General features: G+C 50.1%; 3 protein-coding genes across 3 annotated transcripts in view; 2 read left to right on the top strand and 1 right to left on the bottom strand.

Annotated features, from left to right (window-relative positions):
- The window catches only part of Bsdc1 (BSD domain containing 1), a 29,254-nt gene extending 12,756 nt beyond the window's left edge, over nt 1–16,498 (top strand). Inside the window, exons 6-11 of the mRNA XM_032897118.1 lie at nt 712–827; nt 1,222–1,290; nt 1,477–1,555; nt 2,355–2,825; nt 13,143–13,246; nt 15,099–16,498. Coding sequence (XP_032753009.1) covers nt 712–827; nt 1,222–1,290; nt 1,477–1,555; nt 2,355–2,825; nt 13,143–13,246; nt 15,099–15,131 — 872 coding nt within the window. The 3' untranslated portion in view covers nt 15,132–16,498. The remainder of the gene's footprint in view (nt 1–711; nt 828–1,221; nt 1,291–1,476; nt 1,556–2,354; nt 2,826–13,142; nt 13,247–15,098) is intronic.
- Nucleotides 16,499–16,993: 495 nt separating this feature from the next.
- Nucleotides 16,994–18,412, bottom strand: Tssk3 (testis specific serine kinase 3). Its single transcript, XM_032897140.1, has 2 exons — nt 18,246–18,412; nt 16,994–17,714 (listed from the first exon to the last, which is right to left on the bottom strand). Exons 1-2 carry the CDS (start codon nt 18,388–18,390, stop codon nt 17,053–17,055), a joined length of 807 nt encoding a protein of 268 aa, XP_032753031.1. The 5' UTR covers nt 18,391–18,412; the 3' UTR covers nt 16,994–17,052.
- On the top strand, nt 17,742–19,714 carry Fam229a (family with sequence similarity 229 member A). The gene is made up of 3 exons (XM_032897129.1): nt 17,742–19,118; nt 19,198–19,344; nt 19,450–19,714. Exons 1-3 carry the CDS (start codon nt 18,982–18,984, stop codon nt 19,550–19,552), a joined length of 387 nt encoding a protein of 128 aa, XP_032753020.1. The 5' UTR covers nt 17,742–18,981; the 3' UTR covers nt 19,553–19,714.
- The last annotated feature ends 924 nt before the right edge of the window (nt 19,715–20,638 follow it).

Genomic DNA, 20,638 nt, shown 5'->3' with positions numbered 1-20,638 from the left:
AGGCTAGCCAGGGCCATATAGCAAGGCAAAACACACTGACACACATTTCCCCTGTGGACCTTAGCTTTTAAAAGCTCACATTGTAGAATTGTAGGGAACTGTTGAAGAGTTTGAGGCTACATTGTAAAGGATGAGACAAAAGGCAAAGGTGACCCCATGTCAGTGGTAAGGCCAGAGCCTGGATGGAGAGGACACGTGTAACAGGGGAGCTTAAGAAGTACAATCAGTGTAGGTAAGTAAGGGGCTGGACTGTCCTCAGAGTTTCCAGCAGTGATGGAGTGGGAACGTGGGTGAGCTTTTGTTATGACAGCAGCTGGATCTGGAGCCCAGGGTGGATTCTGGGTAGCAAAGAAATAGGAATTGTCAGAAGAGGGGGCTAAAATGATTTCGAGGAGACTCATGAGAAAAAACAAAGTAAGGAAAGGAGATGGAGGAGCCTAGGCAAGACCTAGAATATTCAGAGGAGGAGGAAAGAAAGAGGGAGAGGAGGGCAGAGCCTCCTGGTCACATGATGTAGGGGAGGACAGAGAGACAGGACCATGATCTTAGAATTACCCACCCACCCCTTCACCTTGCCTCACCCTTTCCCCTTAGACAAAATGGCTTTGGAAAGATCCCTTACTCTTTCTTTACTGTTCAAGACCAGACTTAAGTCCAAGTGTTCTTTCCCTAGATGCAGAGAACTGAATGTCAGTGTCTGTCCCTCTGCAGGGCCCCCAGAATTGTTTGATGCCTGGCTTTCCCGATTCTGCTTGGAGGAGAAGAAAGGGGAGATCTCAGAGCTCCTTGTAGGCAGCCCCTCCATTCGAGCCCTCTACACCAAGATGGTGAGGGTCCCGCCGGCAGCCCTCAGCTGGCTGTGAGCCTGAGGTGTTGGGAAGTGGGAAGGATATGTGTAATGGGAGACCCTACAGCCAGATGGGCTGTGCTGAGCCAAGAAGATGCCAGGAAGAGGCTAATTTGCCAGCTTCTGGCAGGCAGAGAATGATGAGAAATGGAGAGACCAGCAAACTCATATGGGAGTTCTGTTTTCCTTCCTTGGCCAAGCTTGGCCCGGAAGGTGGGTCTGGTTTGAATTAAAGTCGAGTGGAAGGGCTTTGACAATTGCTGTAAAGCCACGTCCTGTGTCTAGACTCTGCAAGAGTGACTAGGAACAGACTGATAAGGACTCCACCCACTCATCATTCCCAAATTTTCACCTCTATTTTCCTGTCCCTCTAGGTTCCAGCAGCTGTTTCCCATTCGGAATTCTGGCATCGGTATTTCTATAAAGTCCACCAACTTGAACAGGTATGCTGGGCTAACCTGGGAAGGAGACCACCCTACCCCCTAGCCCTGGGGGAAGCAGGCTGGATTTTTGTCAAGACAAGAAAGAGTTGAAGACTAGTACTTTCTGGAGGTGCCGAGGATTCTAGGGTCAGGCCTAGGGCCTCAGAGGAGGGTACTCTAACCTGGTCATTACTCTCCCATCCTCAGGAGCAGGCCCGGAGGGATGCCCTGAAGCAGCGGGCAGACCAGAGCATCTCTGAAGAGCCTGGCTGGGAGGAGGAAGAAGGTAGTAGGCAATGAAGTGAGACGGTGATAAATGTGTCTGTGGTACTCTAGGCCTTTGGTGACATGGCATCCCTGGGAAAAGCCAGAGTGAGACAGTGTACGAGCGAACAGTCAGAAATGACACGCAGCCCGTAACACAGGGCTTGTAGGACCCAGAGTGTGGGTACAGAACCCACGGGTGCCAGCTGGGGTAGCTTGCCCTGTCCCACTGAGCCTGCTGTTGCAGTTACTTAGGAGTGTGCTGAGAATGTAGAGTCCTTCCCCCAGCACCCTTCTACATAAGACTGCAGGGTTGCTGTTCAAGGGCCCGGCACTCAAGAGGCAGATCTCTATGAGTTCAAGGCCAGCCTGGTCTACATAGGGAGTTCTAGGTCAGCCAAGGTGACATAAAGAGACTATCTCAAAATAACATTAAAAAGAAAAGAGAAGACAAGACTGTAGCTCGGGATGTTTTAAATACTTACACTGTACCTTCAGCCTCCATTAAGAACTTAATGTGTGGTTAGCCCTTAGCCAAAGCCATTGTCTTTCTCACTGAGGTAGCAGGTTAAGTGCCGGCTGCACAGAGTGAGACTAGAGTCTGGCCCAACCCCGAGCAGACCCTCTTCTAAGCCTTGGCTTTCACATGTCTCAGGCTGTGAGTCACAGTCCAGCTTGTGCGTGACCGACTAGCAGGGGTCTTCCTGTGCTGGAGTAGCCGTGAGGGATACAGGCTAGCCTTTCTCATGGTAAACATGGCAGGGTGTGCATTTGAACTAGCTGAGGTTACACTCCCTCTTTCCCAACCTATCTTTCCACAGAGGAGCTTGAATGCATTGTACCATCTCCAAAAGAGGCAAAGCTTCCACAAGAGACTAAAACTTCTACAGCCCCTGAAAATGAGCCAGCCCCCCAGAGCCCTTGTGAAGAGATTCCAGTGGAGGCCCCTGCAGAGGCTACCCCATCAGAGAGCAGTGAGAGCATCTCCCTCGCCACACAGATCGCAAACCCAGCAGCTGCACCTCAGCCACCAGAGCTACCTAAAGACCTGTCCCAAAAGCTGCTCGAGGCGTCTTTGGAAGAACAGAGTCTGGCTGAGGATGTGGGTGAAACTGGACCCCCACCCCCCGTTACCTCCAAGCCTCTAACCCCTGCAGGCCGAGCCAGTGGCCTAGAACCCAGGCCTCCAGCCAGAGTAGAGACCCTGAGAGAAGAGGTGCCCACAGACTTAAGAGTGTTTGAGCTGAACTCAGACAGTGGGAAGTCCACACCCTCCAACAATGGCAAGAAAGGTAGGTCTGAGTGCAAGTGGATGTGTTGAGCAGGGCAAGCAAGAGCTGCCATTGTGTGTGTGGATTATCTGTGTCCTCCAAGCAGATCCTGGGAGCAGATAAGCTCCCTTTGTGATCATGGGAGAGTAGCTGCATCCATATGCCATATTTATTAGCTAACACTACCTCGTCGGTGAGTGACGGATGATGCACTTGGGAGTCCTTGGGGTCTTTTTGTTTGCCTTGGCCTTGTCTTTGTTGTTGTGGGGTTTTGGGGGGTGTTTGTTTTTAGATCTATGTACCATGTGCATGCGGTGCCCACAGAGTCCAGGAGAGAGTGTTAGATCTCCTGGGACTGAAGATACAGTGTAGATGCTGTGAATCAAGCCCAGGTCCTGTAAGAGCAGCCAGGGTTATTAACTTCTCAGCCATGTCTCCAGCCCCTGGTCTTGACTTTTTGAGACAGGACCTCACTATGTATCTCAGGCTGGCCTTAAACTGTAGCCTAGACTCGGCCTTTTTACTCTTGGATCCTTTGCTTCCCAAGTAGTAGAACTTCAGGAATGAATCACCATGCCCAGTGCAGTGGGGTTCTTAAGAATCAGCAAAATGAAGTGTATGCCAGGCCTGTGCTAACCATCACACGGTTTGAGTGTTTGCCTATTTCCCATGCCTCATGTCCATAGTCTCTTCAGTTTACAGATGAAACAATGATGCCTAGAAGTGCTAAGTAACTGTTTAAAGTTGCTATGACTGAGAAGTAGAAAGCCTAGCTTCAGACCCAGGTCATGCTGGCCTCGAGTTGTGACCTTACCTTACCTTATCTCACATTTGGCCCAGTCATAGCCTTTTAAACAATTCTGCTTTGCCGTTATTGGGGGTTCCTGTGGTGTTGGGGTTAGAGGTCTTCTACCTGTGGAGCCCTGGGGAAGTCACCTTCTCTCAGCCTTTTGTTGTGAACCATGGAGACACCGTGGACCTCGGAGGCCCATGTCTCAGGTGAGCTGTTCCACAGCTGGGCTTTAGCTATGTCTGAGCAGTGGAGTTGCAGGCTGCAGACCATGGTTATGTGAAAGAAGAACCTTTTCAGCTCCTTTTCTACCCAGGCATGGGTAGATCTGTCACCTGTGTCTCCCAAGACCCCACTGCAGATTGCCACTCCTTGACAGACATGCTGCCATAAAGCTTGCCCTGCAGGGGAGGCCTGGCCTGCAGCATGATGGTTTGCTGCAGGAACAGTAAATGGGCTCGCCTCAGCCTCCGTCAGCACTGACGTGTGCGCCCTTGCTCCTTGACGGAAACCTCCAAGTCTCCAGTCTGTAACACAGTGCTTCTGTTTTGCTTCTGCTTTGTTCAGTGAGGTCATCCATTGAGCTCCTCCTGCCCTTTATGAGACATGGAAGGGGGTGGGGCCGCAGGGACAGGCTTTGTGATGAAACATTAGCACTATGGGACAGCTCTGACACTGGAGGCATTCAGAGAAAGGAGGCCTCTGAGCATCAGCAGTGGTTCACCAAGGAGACAGACAGGTGGAGAGTTGGCGCAGGTGTTGGGGGTCATAGTTCAGCTGGAGGGGCGTGTTTCAGTGGTTATGACTAAATCTCCCATCGCATTTCTCAGTAAAGCAGGATAATTGGTTCTTGTTTGTTTGATGTTTTTTGAGACTGGGTCTCATCATGCACTCCTGACTAGCTGGAACTTGATTGTGTACCAGGCTGGTCTGGAATTCACAGAGATCCATCTGCCTCTTCCTCCTAAGTGCTAGGATTAAGTGTCTGCCCATACCCATCCAAGTGGGTTGTTTGGGGATTTGTTTGTTTTGTTTTTGTTGTTGGTTTTTTGTTTTTGTTTTTTAAAGATTTATTTATACACTGTACCTGTCTTGAGACACAGAGCATTGGATCCCATTACAGATGGTTGTGAGCCACCATGTCACTGCTGGGAATTGAACTCAGGACCTCTGGAAGAGCAGTCAGTGCTCTTAACCACTGAGCCATCTCTCCAACCCCTTGTTTTGTATTTTTTTAAGATTTGTTTATTTGTGTACGTGAGTACACTGTCGCTGTCTTCAGACACACCAGAAGAGGGCATCAGATCCCATTACAGATGGTTGTGAACCACCATGTGGTTGCTGGGATTTGAACTCAGGACCTCTGGAAGAGCAGTCAGTGCTCTTAACCACTGAGTCATCTCTCCAGCCTCTGAGTGGGTTCTTTTTTTTTTTTTTTTTTTGGTTCTTTTTTTTTCAGAGCTGGGGACCAACCCAGGGCCTTGCGCTTCCTAGGTAAGCTCTACCACTGAGCTAAATCCCAGCCCCTCTTGAGTGGGTTCTTAAATAGCAATTGAGAACTTAGCATCTGGAGCTGGACTCGGAGGATTGGACAGAGTGCCGAAAGTGACAGGGTCCAGAGGCTCAGCTCACTCATGAGCCTTGTGACTTTAGGAAAGTCACTGCTCTTCTCCAACACCCTACTTTCTCTTCTGCAAGTGGAGATTGTTTCATGGTAGCCCTCACTCTGGAGAGCAACTTTGGTAGAGCCCTGCTTTGGGGAAATGAGTGTCCTCTATTGCTGTGATAAACACCATGATCAAAAGCGACCTGTGGGGAGCCTCTGTTCTATCCTCTCCTTCAAGGTAAAGCCCATCACTGAGGGAAGTGATTGCAGCTGCAGGGCAGGAGCTTGAGACAGGAACCTGGAGGCAGGAGCTGATGCAGAGGCAGGCCGTGGAAGGAGGCTGCTTATTGGCTTGGTGTCTGTGGCTTGCACAGGTCTTATAGAACTCCGGACCACCTGCCCAGAGGTAGCACCACCCACAGTGGGCTGGACCTTCCCACATCAATCATCAACCAAGAAAACACCCCACAGAATGGCCAGGCTGAGAGACATTGTCTTCATTGTGGTTCCCTCTTCCCAGATGACCCTGACCCTAGCTGCATCCAGTTAACCAAGGAAAACAAAATGTAACCAACACTGTGGTAACGTAGGCGATAGTCTCTTATTTTCTATATCTAGACCTGTGTTAAGCACTGGATATGCCTTCATTAGAGACTCACAAAGCCCTCTACGATCTGTGCAGTTCCCTATTTTTCTACTGGTAAAAAACAACACAGGAGGGGTTGGGGATTTAGCTCAGTGGTAGAGCGCTTGCCTAGCAAGCGCAAGGCCCTGGGTTCAGTCCCCAGCTCCGAAGAAAAAAAAAACAAACAAAAAAAAAAAAACACAGGCGTCAGTGATGGTGCACGAGGCAGAGGCAGGGGAATCTCTGTGAGTCCCAGGGGGGCTGTTCTCTGTCACACAGAGAAACCCTGTTGGGGAGGGTTGGGGACGGGCGTAACCTACAAAGGTAGAAAGGTAGCTCAGCAGTTAAGAGCACCTGTTCTTCCAGAGGTCCTGAGTTCAGATTCCAGCACCCACCCAGGCCTCTCAAAACACCTGTAACTAACTCCAGTTTCCGGGGATCTGATACTCTCTCTTCTGGCCTTTGTGTCACTGCACTCGTGTATGCTGACACATAGACATAGACATAGACATAAAAATAATCAAATTGAAAAGAAAGGCCCCCTGGAAATGAACAGGGAGATCAGGTTGGCGCCTGGGACATAGTGTGTAGGAAGGTGGGGGAGTGCTCAGTAGGCCTGACAGGCGTGGGTCGTGGCCATGGATTTCAAGTGACTTAAACCATCTCTGTTGTGCTTCCCCACCTTGCACTGTGGTCTGTCTGTTTTTGAGACAGGATCTTTCCATGTTCCCCAGACTGGCCTCAAATCCTCCCTCTTTTTTTTTTAAGATTTATTTTAGTCTTTAGTTTACATCTTGGCATGTAAGCTTGTGTGTATTTAGGTGCCTGTGGAAGCCAGAAGATGGAGTCAGAGCCCTTGCAGCTGAAGTTAAAGGTGTTTGTGGGCCACCTGGCGTGGGTGCTGGGCTCTAACCTCCTGTCCTCTGTAGCGTAGTAAATCCTCAACCACTGAGCCCCCTCCCAGCTCTGGCCATGATCCTCTTGTCTCTGTCTCCTAAGTGGTAGGATTACAGCTGTATGCACCAGGCCTGGCAACCCATGCCTGTCCTTCTTTCTGTCCAGCCACAGTTCCTTGTTTCATGACAGGTACAGATTAGTTGAAAGTTGGGATTAATCATATTTCAAGTTTAGCCAGGTAAAATAAGAAGAAAAACATCCAGGTATCTGAAAGGAGCAGAAGCCAAGCCTGCTAGTGCGCTTCTGTAATCCCGGGGCAGGGAGGCAGAGGCGGGAGAATAAGGAGTTTGGTGTCATTCTTGGCTACACGACACCTTGTCAGGGGGCGGGGGATCAGAACAGTAGTTTGTGAGATCTTATCGAGCACAGGGATGGAATAATGGGTGGGATTGATTCCTGGCACCCACGTGGTGGCTCACAACCATTCAGAACCCAGTTCTAGAGATCTGACTTCCTTTTCTGACCTATATGGGCCTTAGGCCTGCATGTGGTACACATACATACGTGCACATACAGGATTCGTACATCTGAAGTATAATTTGGTTGGTGGGGATGAGGAGCTGGCTCAGCAGTTAAGAGCATGTACTGTTCTTGCCGAGGACTCAGGTTCAGTTCCCAGCACCCACTTCTAAGGAGGATTAAGGCTGGGTTGGGGATTTAGCTCTGTGGTAGAGCGCTTGGCTAGGAAGCGCAAGGCCCTGGGATCGGTCCCCAGCTCCAAAAAAAAGAACCAAAAAAAAAAAAAAAAAAAAAGGAGGATTAAGGCCGCCTGGAACTCCAGCTCCTGGGATCTGATGTCCTCTGATCTCTCTGACTGAACTCAAGCACAAACCCACACACAAGTACACATAATAATAATGTTTAAGGCCAGCCATAGTGGCACATGCCTTTAATGCCAGCACTTAGGAGGCAGAGGCAGAGGCAGGTGACTCTTGAGTTCCAAGCAAGCCATCCTGGTCTATAGAACAAGGTCCAGGACAGCTACACAGTGAAAGCCTGTCTCCAAACAAAAGTAATAAAATAATTCTTTTTTTTTTTTTTTTTTTTTGGAGCTGGGGATCGAACCCAGGGCCTTGTGCTTGCTGGGCAAGCGCTTTACCGCTGAGCTAAATCCCCAATCCCATAAAATAACTCTTGAAAAAATAAAATTTAGATTCCTGATACCCAAGGTTATCCTCTGGTCTGCACACATGTACACATGTGTATACACACACAAAGAATTATGGTTCCATGTGGAGTTGCGCTGCAAGGCAGGCGATCAGGTAGGAATTGGAGATTACAGAAGTGACCTATGGCTAGGGCTCTGACCACCCTGCCGTACTACCTTCCACACTCAGCCTGGAGACAGACAAGTGAGGGGAGCCAGCGTAACTCAAGACAGGAACAGTGGGGACAGGGCAGGGAGGGGAAGCTTTCTCTGGGGTACTAGAAAGTAAACCCAGAACTTGCCAAAAAGCTGAGGATAACCTTGAACTTCTGATCCTTCTGCTTTCTACCTGCTACCCAAATGTTGGGATTCCAGTTGTGTGACACCAGGAGCAGTTTGCACAGTGCTGGGGTCCAGCAAACAGCCCTGTACACTGAGGGCAAGCAATGACCTGACTGAGATATAGCCTCCTATTGTTGTAAGAAAGGGTCTCAAGCCAGGTGGGGGTCAAGCACGCCTTTAATCCCAGCACTCAGGAGGGAGGCAGAGGCAGGCAGATCTGAGTTCCAAGGCCAACCTGGTCTACAGAATGAGTTCCAGGACAGCCAGGGCTACACAGAGGAAAACCTGTCTCAAAAATAAAAAAAGCAAAGCAACAAGAGAGTCTCATATAGCCCAGGCTGGCCTTTAATTTTTTTGTTTGGTTGGTTTTTGGTTTTTGTTTTTTTTTGAGACAGTTTCTCTGCGTGTCCTCAACTGCCCTGGAACTCACTCTGTAGACCAGGCTGGCCTCAGACTCAGAGATTTACCTGCCTGTCTATCTCCCAAGTGCTGGGATTAAAGGCATGTGACACCACTACCAGGCCTTAGGCTTTTTTAATTATTTGTTAGATTTATATTTTATGTGTATCAATGCTTGTCTGCATGTATGTCTGTGTACCACATGCATTCCTGGTGTCTGCAAGGGCCAAAATAGTGCCTCGAATACCCTGGAGTATAAGTCTACTAGTGTGGGTGCTGGAAAGGAACTGAGGCCCTCTGCAGGAGCAGTGCACATCCTTAATTGTTGGACCATCTCTCCCCCTTCCCAAGACTTGCTTCAAATCTTGATCCTCCTGCCTCTGCCTCTCAAGTGCTGGGATTACAAGGATATGTCACCACACGTATATATGGTATGCTTTGTTCTTACTCATCCCTCTCCCCTGCTGGAAGAAAACCTTAAAAGTGATGTCATATACCAGGCCATGCTGTACAGTGGACCTACATCTCCAAAACCCAAGGCCTGGGTCTGGGGGCTGTATTTTTTTAATGGAAGGAAAGGCAGTAACTTGGGTAGTGATTCCTTTTCCCTTTGACACTTACACCACATCTCAGGCTACCAGACTGGATCTGTGTGCAGCAGGACTGCCCCAGGTTGTGCTTGCCTCTTTAGCCCCTCAGCAGAGCACGGAAGGAAGTTAAGATGAGTGTGTGGCCTATGGCCCTGGGTTAAAGGCCTTCTTCACTATTACCTGTGGAACCTGTTTTTAATCTCCATTTATCTGAGGAAGTAGAAAAACAGTGGCACAAAAAAATTAACTGGGCGATAGACCCTCAGGTTAGTAATCACCCAGAAAACAAAACAAAAGGCTCCATCAGGAGGTCTTAGCGTTCTTAACCAGATCTTGTAGCTTGCCCTCTGTGGCAGGACAGGTGGCTCAGGTCTATGCCATTGAAGTCTTCCTTCTGTCCAGTAAACTGGGACTGTTGATACCCAGCTCAGAGGGGAGATATGCAATGCTCTCAAGTGCTAGTCCACACATTTCTGCTTCTAGAAGGGTCTGCCCTAGCATATAAGCCTATAAGCCTGAAGAGAGCTTCAAGGCCCAGAGATCGCCCAGAGATCGGGGAAGCTGTCATGACCACAGCCTAGCTTAGCCAAGAGTCTGGCTTTTGGCCACAGGAAGCCAGCCACACTAACATAAACAGAAGCATGTCCTGAAGGCACAGCTCCAGGAGACTTTCCCTACAGCACCAAAACTTGAGTCTTGGTTATAAGTCTGCTCTGACTTGCAGTGGAACATGTAAATTACTTAACTCTGAGACAAGGCCCTTGAAAGGACAATAGGGCCCTATGTCTCCATTTGTTAAACCTCATTGCGGGGTTGGGGATTTAGCTCAGTGGTACAGCGCTTGCCTAGGAAGTGCAAGGCCCTGGGTTCGGTCCCCAGCTCTGAAAAAAAGAACCAAAGGAAAAAAAAAAAAAAAAAAAAAAACCTCATTGCATTTCCACGTGTGATTGGCACGTGGCACGTGTTTCTCAGACAGCAGCTCATTTCTTTGTAGAGTTAACCATGATGTCTAATACAGAATCCTGGGCTACCCCTGGTCTGCTGCATCACAGTGCAGCCTCTCCAGTGGTCCTTGCATAGAGGGCGGTTTGCCCTGAACTGCATTTTTGGTGTTTGTTTTTTGAGACTGGATCTCCTGTTTCATAGTCTGGTTTTGAATTCACTAAGTGGTAGAGGACGACCTTTTGAACTTCTGACTCCTAAGTGCGGCAAGGGTGGGCCACCACACTGGATTTTTTCAGTGCTGGGAACCAAACCTAGCGCTTTGTGCGTGCTGGGTCAGTGCAGTACCAGCTGAGCTTCGTCTCCAGCCTGTTTTGTTTTGTTTTGTTTTTCAGCATAATTTGAATAATTAACAGTTCAGAATAATTTGCCCAGTACTACACAGTCACCCTGGGCCTGCCAGGATCCAGAAACCTTAATTACGCTGCTGTGGTGGTGAGAGAGGGGTGTGCAAGTCCCTTTGAGCAGAATGTACAGAACAGCAGCAGACTTCCTTTCTTACTGATGACTTTACCATGTTTTCAGTAGTACCTGGAAGAAACCATGTGTGAGAACTGCACAAAGGCAAGAGGAGGGAACTTTGTATGAGCGGGACCAGGACATAAACAGAGTTCTTTGGACTATAGAGTCTGCTGTCAGCACGCGGAAGTGTCCACAGGCAACATGTAAACAGAGACACAGATGTGTTCAAGAATGCTTTTAAAGGCTTTAATTTTTTTTTTCTTTTTTTCGGAGCTGGGGACCGAACCCAGGGCCTTGCGCTTGCTAGGCAAGCGCTCTACCGCTGAGCTAAATCCCCAACCCTTAATTTTTTATTTTTTAATTATTTTTTGGGTTTTCCAGGCAGGGTTTCTCTGTGTAGTCCTGGCTGTCTTGTTTTTGGGTTTTTTGTTTTTGTTTTTGTTTTTTTTTAAAGATTTATTTATTTATATATGAGTACACCGTAGCTGTCTTCAGACTCACCAGAAGAGGGCATCGAATCCCATTACAGATGGTTGTGAGCCACCATGTGGTTGCTGGGAATTGAACTCAGAACCTCTGAAAGAGCAGTCAGTCAGTGCTCTTAACCATCTCTCCATCTCTCCAGCCCCCCTGACTGTTTTCTAACTCTCTCTGTAGACCAGGCTGGCCTCAAACTCAGAGATCTGCCTGCCTCTGCCTCCTGAGTGCTGGAGAAAGAAGGCGTGAGCCACCACTGCCTGGTGACCTTAAAGGCTTTTATTTTTGAGACAGGGTCTCACTGTCTTACAACACCAAAAAAACGGAATGCGCTACCATATCTAGGTAGTTTTTAATTTTTAAAGATTTCATGAGTGTTTTGCCTGCATGTATGTCAGTGTCTGACATGCATGTCTGGGCCCTTGGAGGTCAGAAGAGGGTGCTGGATTCCCTGGTACTAGAGTTGTGGAACGTTGATTGCCATGTGGGTGCTTAGAATAGGATCAGAGTCGAGACTAGCAAGTGCTTTTAACCACTGAGCCATCTCTCCAGCCGTGTGTGTGTGTGTGTGTGTGTGTGTGTGTACCTGTGCACGCACAAGTAGAAACACCTTGTGATTGTGAGTTGGTTCTCTCTTTCCATCATATGTGTTTTGAGGATCGAACTCAGGTTGTAAGACTTGACAACAAGCGTCTTTACCCACTAAGCCATCCTGCTGGCCCCTGTATTCCATAGAAACAGTGGATTGGATTTGATCCACAGGCAATAGTTAGCCAACTGCTGACTTAAACAAGAGGTCTAATAATATTAGGTATCAACTTGATGTTCTAGGCAACAGGGACTATGTGAGAAAAACACGCATTATTCTTGGAGGTCTTTAAACTCCCTCTGCTATTGGACAGTAAGCATAGTTAGCCTGTTCTATGTTACAAAGTAAATGCAGTGTGAAAAGGGAAGGGGAAAGGAGGTGATGTAAAGGAAGGTAGAGCGCGCCTGGCTTGCAGGAAGCCTTGGGTTTGATCCTCAGCACTGGGTAACCTAGCACCTGTCTCACACTGGAATGCCTCACTTAGAAAGGAGAGGAATGAGAAACTACACAGTGAGGTTGAAGCTGGGACACTTCAGATCCTGTTTCAGAGAATTGTTACTAGGATAAAGTAGGCGTGTCAGCTAGGTGGTGCTCCAGAGCCTGTAATCTCATCCCTCGAAGGCTGTGAAGCAGATGCTTATGAGCTTGAGGCCAGCTTGGTTTAGGGCTAAAGTTTCTTGGGGAGAGGCAAGTCAATTCTTTTTCACCCTTATAGGAGAGAGACAGAGACACAGACACAGACACAGAGAGAATGCGAGCAAGCAAGCACACCCAGGCATGGATATAGACGTCAGAACAGCCTCTCTAGAGCTTTCTCTCTCATCAGCCCTATTTAAAAAAAAAATAAAGACAGTGTCTCATCCCTGCACTTGGGAAGCAGAATCAAGTTGATCTCTTTAAATTCAAGGACATCCTGGTGACAACCAGGGCTATATAGTGAGACCCTGCTCCAAAAAAAAAAAAGACAGGTTGGTCTAGAAAAATCAACTCAAGGCTGAGCTTGGGACTCCTGATTCTTCTGTTTCTGCCTCCCAAGTGCTGGGGAACACAGAATATGCCACCACAGCTGGTTTTATGCAGTCCTGGGAACAGAGCCCACGACTTTGTTCATGTAGGCAAACACTGGGCTATGTCGCTAGCCCTGGGTGTATACAAGTATGTTGTGTTGCTGGGGATCTTACTAGACTTGGGTGTGGAGTAAGGTCATTGAGCCCAATCAAAAGTGGTTATGGAAGACGTTGTACATTGTCATCCCCTTTAACAATAGCACAGGCACAGTGCGCCTAGCCAGCCTTCTTCAGACACTCCCTCCTTGTCACATGGTGCTCATTACGTGTGGCTCATGATTCCAGGCTCAAGCACGGACATCAGCGAGGACTGGGAGAAGGACTTTGACTTGGACATGACTGAAGAAGAAGTGCAGATGGCACTTTCCAAGGTGGATGCCTCTGGGGAGGTGAGTAGGCCTAGTTAGCAGGACAAGCATGGACACTAGGGTAGAAGTGCTTTGCCAGCAAACCTTGCCAGCCTTCAGGGCAAATCCCTACGTCTGTCTGAGCTAATGCTCTCGGGAGAGAGTGAGGTTGTACAATCAAACCCGTAACAGCTGCCACTGGGCTCTGCTGCTCCTCTGTCCCAGGTGTGTGGTGAGTGAGTCCTGACCTTAGCCTTAGCTCTGTATCAGTCACCCAAGGAGCAAGAACCACCACGGTGGCACCTATGAGAAGGGCAGGGAGGCCACTGCCTCGAGCAGATGGGCCTGGGTTTGATACAGGGAGAAGTAGAGATGCTGAGCCCTGGCCTGGCCGTGTGACCTAGGAGACCTTAGCGAGTTCCTGGCCTCAGAGGCAGAAGGCCTTGGGCTGGGTCATTTAACATCTGTCTTAGAAGCTGTAGTGAGGGAAACCATGTGAGCACTGTAAGTGGGGTGCCTGTCATGATGTCATTCAGTAGACATTAGGGCAGTAGTTTAAGTTTGGATGGGCCTTTATTCTTCACTACCTCCCCAGATCAAGAGTTGACCCAGTTTCTGCCAGAAACGACATGGCACACCTGTAATCCTGCCACTCGGGAGACGGGGGGCAGACAGAGCTCTGAGTTTTAGTTCAAGGCCAGCCTTGGTCTATGTAGTGAATTCTAGGACAACTAGGACTACACAAGAGATTTGTCTCAAAACAAAACCAAAAGAGGTAGTCAGTTTAGAGAGACTGTCTGCCTGTGAGCCTGTCTGTGTCTGTGGCCCTCTCTTTCTCTTCCCCTCTTCCTCCCCCCATCTCTCCTTTCTTTCTTTCCCTCCTGGGTGGGAAGGGTTATCACTGACTTACTGTAGCCCAGGTTGGCCATGAATTTGCATCAGTCCTCCTGCGTCAGCCTCCTGAGTGCAGGGATTGTAGGCATGGCTCAGCGATGGGATCTGGTTTTTCATTTTAAAAAGCTGGGGGCTGGGAGGATTAATGTACTCACTGTTACAGAGGCCTCCGCGATGTCCTATGAAGGACTTACTAGCTTATGTCTTAGCTCTCTTTAAATCTGAGTGAGCTTGGCTGGGAATATGGTTCTGTGGTAGAGCACTCATCAAAGCATTTAGGAGCTCCTGAGTTTGATCCCCAACTCTGAGGAATATGCAAACATACAACAAGAGCTGACCGCCAGGACAACAGAGCCCCACTGCCTTCTGTAGCAGCAGTCAGCTGAGAACAGGCCAGCAGTGATGTGGAAGAGAAAACTTGAGCAGGAGGTTAGAGTGCAGAGCCCAAGAAGACCTGTACAAAGAGAACATACTCCAGCAGGAAGGGAGGAGTGTCCATTTGGTCTGTGACAGGAGCAAAAGTCCAGACTCCCTAAAACTTTAAAGTTAACAAAAGAGGGAAGCGTTTTAGCTGGCTGGTGATGACTTAGCCCTTCAATCCCACCACTCCAGGAGCAGAGGTAGACAGGGTCTCTGTTAGTTCAAGACTAGCCTGATCTACACAGCAAATTCCAAGACAGCCAGGGCTACACAGAGAAACCCTATCTCAAAACCAAACAAACAGAACAACCAAAAGCAGACATCAGCACTTGCAGCCCTGCACCCCTCTCTGAGAGTTCTCGGCTTTGCTCCAGAGATGAGTGTGGTTAGTGGAGGTGTTTCCTTTGGATCTGAAGAAATCAAAGCAGCAAGCTTCTCTCAGGCAGCGTGCATCTGTGTTACATTCCCAAAAGCCAGGGATTGTGGGGACAGCCTGGTCCAGTGGTCGCCTGGCTCAGTGGGGAAGGTGGGCTCTGGGCGTGACTCAGTGTCTGTTCTCACTATCTCCTCACCTTTGCAGCTTGAAGATGTAGAGTGGGAGGACTGGGAATGAGGGGAGCCGGAGCAAGCAGCTCCCCCACCCACGGCACATCCCTCCTCCCTCGCTCGCTCCTCAGTCAGCCTTGGAAGACACTGAGAATGTCCCCACAAATGGCCTCTGCCATCCAGAACTTCGTACATATTCTGGTGGCTCCCTGCTGGCCCTCTGCTCACACCTTGGAAGAGCCTTTTTAAATACAGATCCAGAAGTCTGATTTGTGCCAACCTTAGGATGACCTAAGGGGAGGACCCGCCCCCATCACCGGAGAGCCTGCATTTCCCTGCTATTGTGGGGATCCCTACTGGGAAACCTCCAGGGGGCAGCTGTCTCCTGCAGAGACAAGAGCTGAAGCACTGGTCTCTTTGAAGACAACACACACTACCCCATAAAGCTAGCCAGCAAGGAAGGCCATGCCACCTGCCCTTGGCTACCCAGGAACAGTGGACGACGTCTTCATTCCTGTCCCAGTGAGGAAGGGGCAGTCATCTCTGGGACACCTGCCTCTGGGATCGCCATCCCAACCGTTTCCCATTCCTGGGAAGTCCTATGGGCTCAGAATCCTAAGACCAAACCTTAACTCTTCTCCAGTCCACACCGGGATATCCCTACACCTTCCTGGGGCTTTTATGTCACATGCACCCAAGTCCTTAGCCCATCTGTGCCACTGCAAGAGTCTGCTCTTGTATTTCCCTCCCTCCCCAGGAAGGGAGGAGCCACTTTCAGGCCCTTCGGTGTGTTGCCTGGTAGGATAATGGCTCCAAGCAGCTACCTACCTACCTTGACTCCCATAGCTTAGGACAAGCCCGCTATGAACTATATGTAGTGAACAGAGAGGAGTACTCACAGGCCAGCCCCTCCTCGGCCCTCTGTTCTTGAGGGGATATGCTGGGGTGAGCATCCTGAGACTATCTCCTGCAGAGGCCCTCCTTCCTGAAGACAGTCAGCCTGGGGCTCTTACCATCTGGAGACTGTGAGGGCCGCATGAAAACCTGGTGCACAGATGCTGCTCTGGTGATGCTGTATGCTGGCACACCCACCAGTGACTCATTTAAAGGAGCTTGGTCAGGACGCTATGAATGGTGGGCACTTCAAACCTTCAGTGAAGGGGATAGGGTGGACAATGCTAAATTTTTTTTGATGGGATGGGTTTTTCTCTTTGTAATTATTTTAATTAACCTTTTGGTTGTTTGTGCAATATTATATATTTTAAATTATAATGCATCTCCCCAGAGTATTTTGTAGCTGGGAAAAGAAAAAAAAAGTAAAGAAAAAATTCTAACAGCTGTTAGTTTTGTAATTAAAAAGGAACAAAAATAAAAGAAGTTTGTCCTGAACCTTTTACAGATTTGCCATAACAGCATTAAAGTGATTGAACAAAAGCCAGAAGTGTCTGGGGATGTTTGTCCCCCTTGGCAGAGGTTCTCACAAGTGCACGTGTGACTTCCTGCCTGGGTCCTAAGGATGCTCCTTGTCTCCTTCCTGACTCAACTTGGCCTCTGGTTTGAGAAAGGGATGGGCCCAAGCAGCTTCTCACCAAGCCAAGGAGTCAGGAGGCCATGTCTGCATCCCAAACATGTTTGCTTTTATTTGGAAGGCAAGTCGTAGCCCCTGGGTGGTTCCCCGGGATCATGTTTCTCTCCTCACTTCTCCCTGCCCACTGATGATGTTAGGGTCTAACTTAATGAGCGCTAACTAATCACCTATATGAAAATCATTTGAGAGCCATTAATAAAGGAAAAATCTAAAGAAGGCCCTTAGTTCCAGCAAGGTCTTTACAGGGAAGGTAAGAGGCCTGTGGGGCCGCAGGAAGGAGGTAGACGTGAGCTGTGGGATAAGTGAGCTTAAAGGGTAAAGTATAGATCACCATGTTAGAAGCGGGTTTCCGTTTGCTTTCTCCCCCTACTTTATTGGGGAGGACTTGCCATTGCTTGTATCAAGTGCTTGCTAGCCATGGGTGCCAACTAACTTCTTCGATTGAAGGCCGGAGTATCATATCTGGTTCCAGGAGCCGCTTGAGCAGGTCCTGGCATTCGGTTGAGATGCCCAGATGGGTGGGGAAGGACACCCCCTTCTGCTGCTGCCACAGCATCTTGGGGATATCTGTATCATCAAAAGGTAGGCTTGCGCAGAGCATTACATACAGGACCACACCCATGCTCCAGACATCGCCTTTCTTGCTATCATGGGGTATGCCCTGTAGCACTTCAGGGGCGGCATAGGCTGTGCTGCCACAGAAGGTCTGGCTCAGCTCCCTGCGTGACTTGGGTAGCACCTTGGCAAAGCCAAAGTCGGTCAGCTTCAGATTGAAGCCCTGCAACAAGGCGTTCTCACACTTAAGGTCCCGGTGGGCCACACCACAGCCATGGCAGTAGCGAATAGCCTCCACCATCTGGCGGAAGAGGGCCTTGGCCCGGCTCTCGGGCAGCGGCCCTCCGTTCAGCACACAGTCAAAGACATCCCCTCCCTCAGCCAGTTCCATCACCAGGTAGATTTTTCCATCCGCTGATTCCAGCATCTCATACACCCGGATGATGTTTTTGTGGTCCAGGGTACGGACAATCTGGAGCTCCCGAGGCAGGAATCTCTGGATAAACTCTGAGGAGAAAAAGTGGGGAGACAAAAATCAAGGTCAAAATGGCCTAGCCCCTCACTCTGGACTCCTGCTTTCCAGCTTCTAGACACCCGCCACATCTAGGTGTTCCTCCTCGACTCCCTGAACAGTCTCGGGTGTCTCTAGCAGCAAATATTGCCTTTTATTACTTCATGATTAGCTCATCCTCGGAACCTCCTCCCAGCAGCCTGTGAGACCACAGAGGAGGTATTTGGGAAGGTCAGAGCTATTGAGTCCCAGTACCCTTTCAATCTTCCATCTGCGTTGGCACCAGTGCTCGCTGTCTTCTGGCCAACACCTCTTGGGACAGGAAAAACCGAGGACCCTTTCTTTACCTTGTGCTTTCATTGTGGATCTGGAAAGGTGCGAGGATCCTGGATTCCCCACATCCTTCTATTTAGGGCAGAAATCTGATTTGCTTTCTGTCATTCTGACTCAGGGAAGAAGAGATGTTCTGAGGAAAGGGCCTACCCGTGTTAGCTAGCCCACCCTTCCTCCAAAGGGCCCCAGCTCACCTTCTGGCCCTCCCATCTTGTCTATAATTTTAATTGCCACTTTTCTTTGATGTTTTTTGGAAAATGCTTCTTTGACTTTTGAGTAGGTCCCTTCCCCAATGGTCTTGCCCAGCTGGTACCCATTGGAGAGTAGAAAGTCCTCCATGCTGTGTAGCGCCTCCTTCTTGTCACCCTCTCAGCTCATGCTGCCTCCACGAGGCAGCTCTACTCCACCATCGCCCTTGGCCTGCTTCTTTTCCCCCCAAGGACTTCATTCACAGCTGCCTCCAGGGCTAGAACATTCTCCGTCTGGACACAGCCACAGGTGGTGGGGAGGGAGAGGACCAGACATTTTTAAACTCCTGTCCAATTGTGATGTAAATGCTGTGTGACCCTCAGACAACATGGGCAGTGTCCCTACTTTCCCTCACCACCACCAGCAAACCCAGCATGGGTTAAGTCATTCTTGAGTAAGGCACGGAGTGGTAGCACTGCTGGGGAACGGGCCTGGGCGGCTGTGTAGGGCAGGGATGCGGGGCTTCTCCATGTGGGCTCCGCTTCCAGGCAGGTCACCCTCGCCTCCGAAGTCCCCATCCAGCTGTTGGGGAAGAGTGCAAACCGGTCACCAAGGTGCCGTCACCAGAGCCCTCTGGCTTCAGGCCCGGGCCTTCACTAAATGCCTGAACGCTCCGGGACTGCCTAGAATTCCAGCGAGGAACAGGCTGTGTGAGGTCAGCACGCAGAGACCCGGGTCACAATGCAGTCCTCCCCTTCGACGCTGGGGCCCGGGCGCGCAGCAGACACCTGCCAGGCTCCGCCTGGACCGGAGCGTCCTCCCGCGGCCAGGGCTCGGGCAGTTGCTTCCAGCCTGGGACCGGCCTCGGCCTCCGGCAGGTAAGCCACCGCACAGGAGGCGGGCACGGGCAGGGAGCATCTAGGGGCCCAGAGCTGCCTGACCCCCACTCCTATACAGAGTGCCCCGGGGCCTGGACATGAGTGCCCAGGAGACCCCACAGGGTCGAAGATTCCCCATTGAGGCCGGAGACTCCCCTGGCCTTGCCTCCGCCCCCGAGTCCCAGGATAGCCCGGAGCCTGTAGCTACGGATCAAAACCCTGTCAGGTGAGGCCCCATCGTCATCCCCAGGGCCCTGCCCCAAAGAACCCAGGCGCATCCCCGGGCTCGCCCCAACACTATGCGCCCCCTGTCGCCTGCCGCTTTCGCCAGGCCGCTCCGACGCTGCCCGGGCTGCCACTGTCTGACGCTGCTGCACGTGCCCATCGACGTCTACCTGGCCATGGGCGGGAGCCCCCGGGCCCGTGCTACCTGAGTGCGCCTGCGCACGGCAGCTCTGCAGGAGCCGGGACGGACGAGGCCAGCCGCGGGCCACCACGCTGAGGTCGCACGCGCCGAGCACGAGACAATGATGCACATTTTAAAATAAAAGAATGATGCACATTTTAATAAAGCACAGCATAAACTGTTCTTTCCACTCCGGGCTGGCCGTGTATGTGTATCCGTCGGATCATCGGGCCCACCGGCTTCTCTGACCCAGCCAGTATCAGATCTCTCCTATCCCTTGGGCCACCTCCTCTCTTGGACCAGCCCTCCACCCGCCTCCACTTCCCTGCCCACCTTCCTCTAAGAGGTTGTCACCCTCTTTCTGGCGGTTACTACCCTTTCCCTGCAGAAATCTCCGGTTGTCAGTCTCCCCGGTCTTGGGTTCACCAATGACATCTTCGTTTCTCTGCGAGACATTGGCTGCTCAGAGCAGCTTGGGGCAGAAGCAAGAAAGGGAAAGTCGAGCAGGCGATGTGGAAAAAAATAAGAGACTGACCACAGTAACTCCATGTAACTCTCCCAAGCAAGAATTAGATTTGACTTCCTGTTGTTCTTTACCCCCCTGCCCCCCACGTAGGGGTCAGGGGGTGACCCCATCTGTTTGGACCTTTGGTTTCTCCTAAGACTAGCAGAATTACTGACTGAGAAGAAAGTTATTTGAAAAATATGTTATTTATGTTTTTTTCTTTTACTTCATGGGCATGAATGTTTTGCCTGGATGTATTTGCACGCACCAACGTATGCCTATTGAATTCCCTGGAACCACTGTGTGGTTACTGGAACTCACACCTGAGTCCTTTGTAAGAAGAGCAATTGCCCTTAACCACTAAGCCATCTTGCCAAAACCACCCCCACCCCACCCCCCAGTTATTTTTCTTTTCTGACCTGGCCTAGAACTTTGTAGCTGAGGCTGGCCCTGAACGAAGGAGATCACCTTCCTCTGCTTCCTGAGTGCTCAGGTTAAAGGCACCCCCATGCCTGGCCCCCCAAGTTTCTTAGTTACCTAGTTCAGTAATGAGGAATTAAAGGACATGCCCAAGGTTTCCCCATAACGTGTAATGCTGGGACATCAAAT

Source organism: Rattus rattus, chromosome 1 (assembly GCF_011064425.1).
Source record: "Rattus rattus isolate New Zealand chromosome 1, Rrattus_CSIRO_v1, whole genome shotgun sequence".
NCBI classification, from domain to species: Eukaryota; Metazoa; Chordata; class Mammalia; order Rodentia; family Muridae; genus Rattus; species Rattus rattus.
This window is presented reverse-complemented; position numbering and strand designations above follow the sequence as displayed.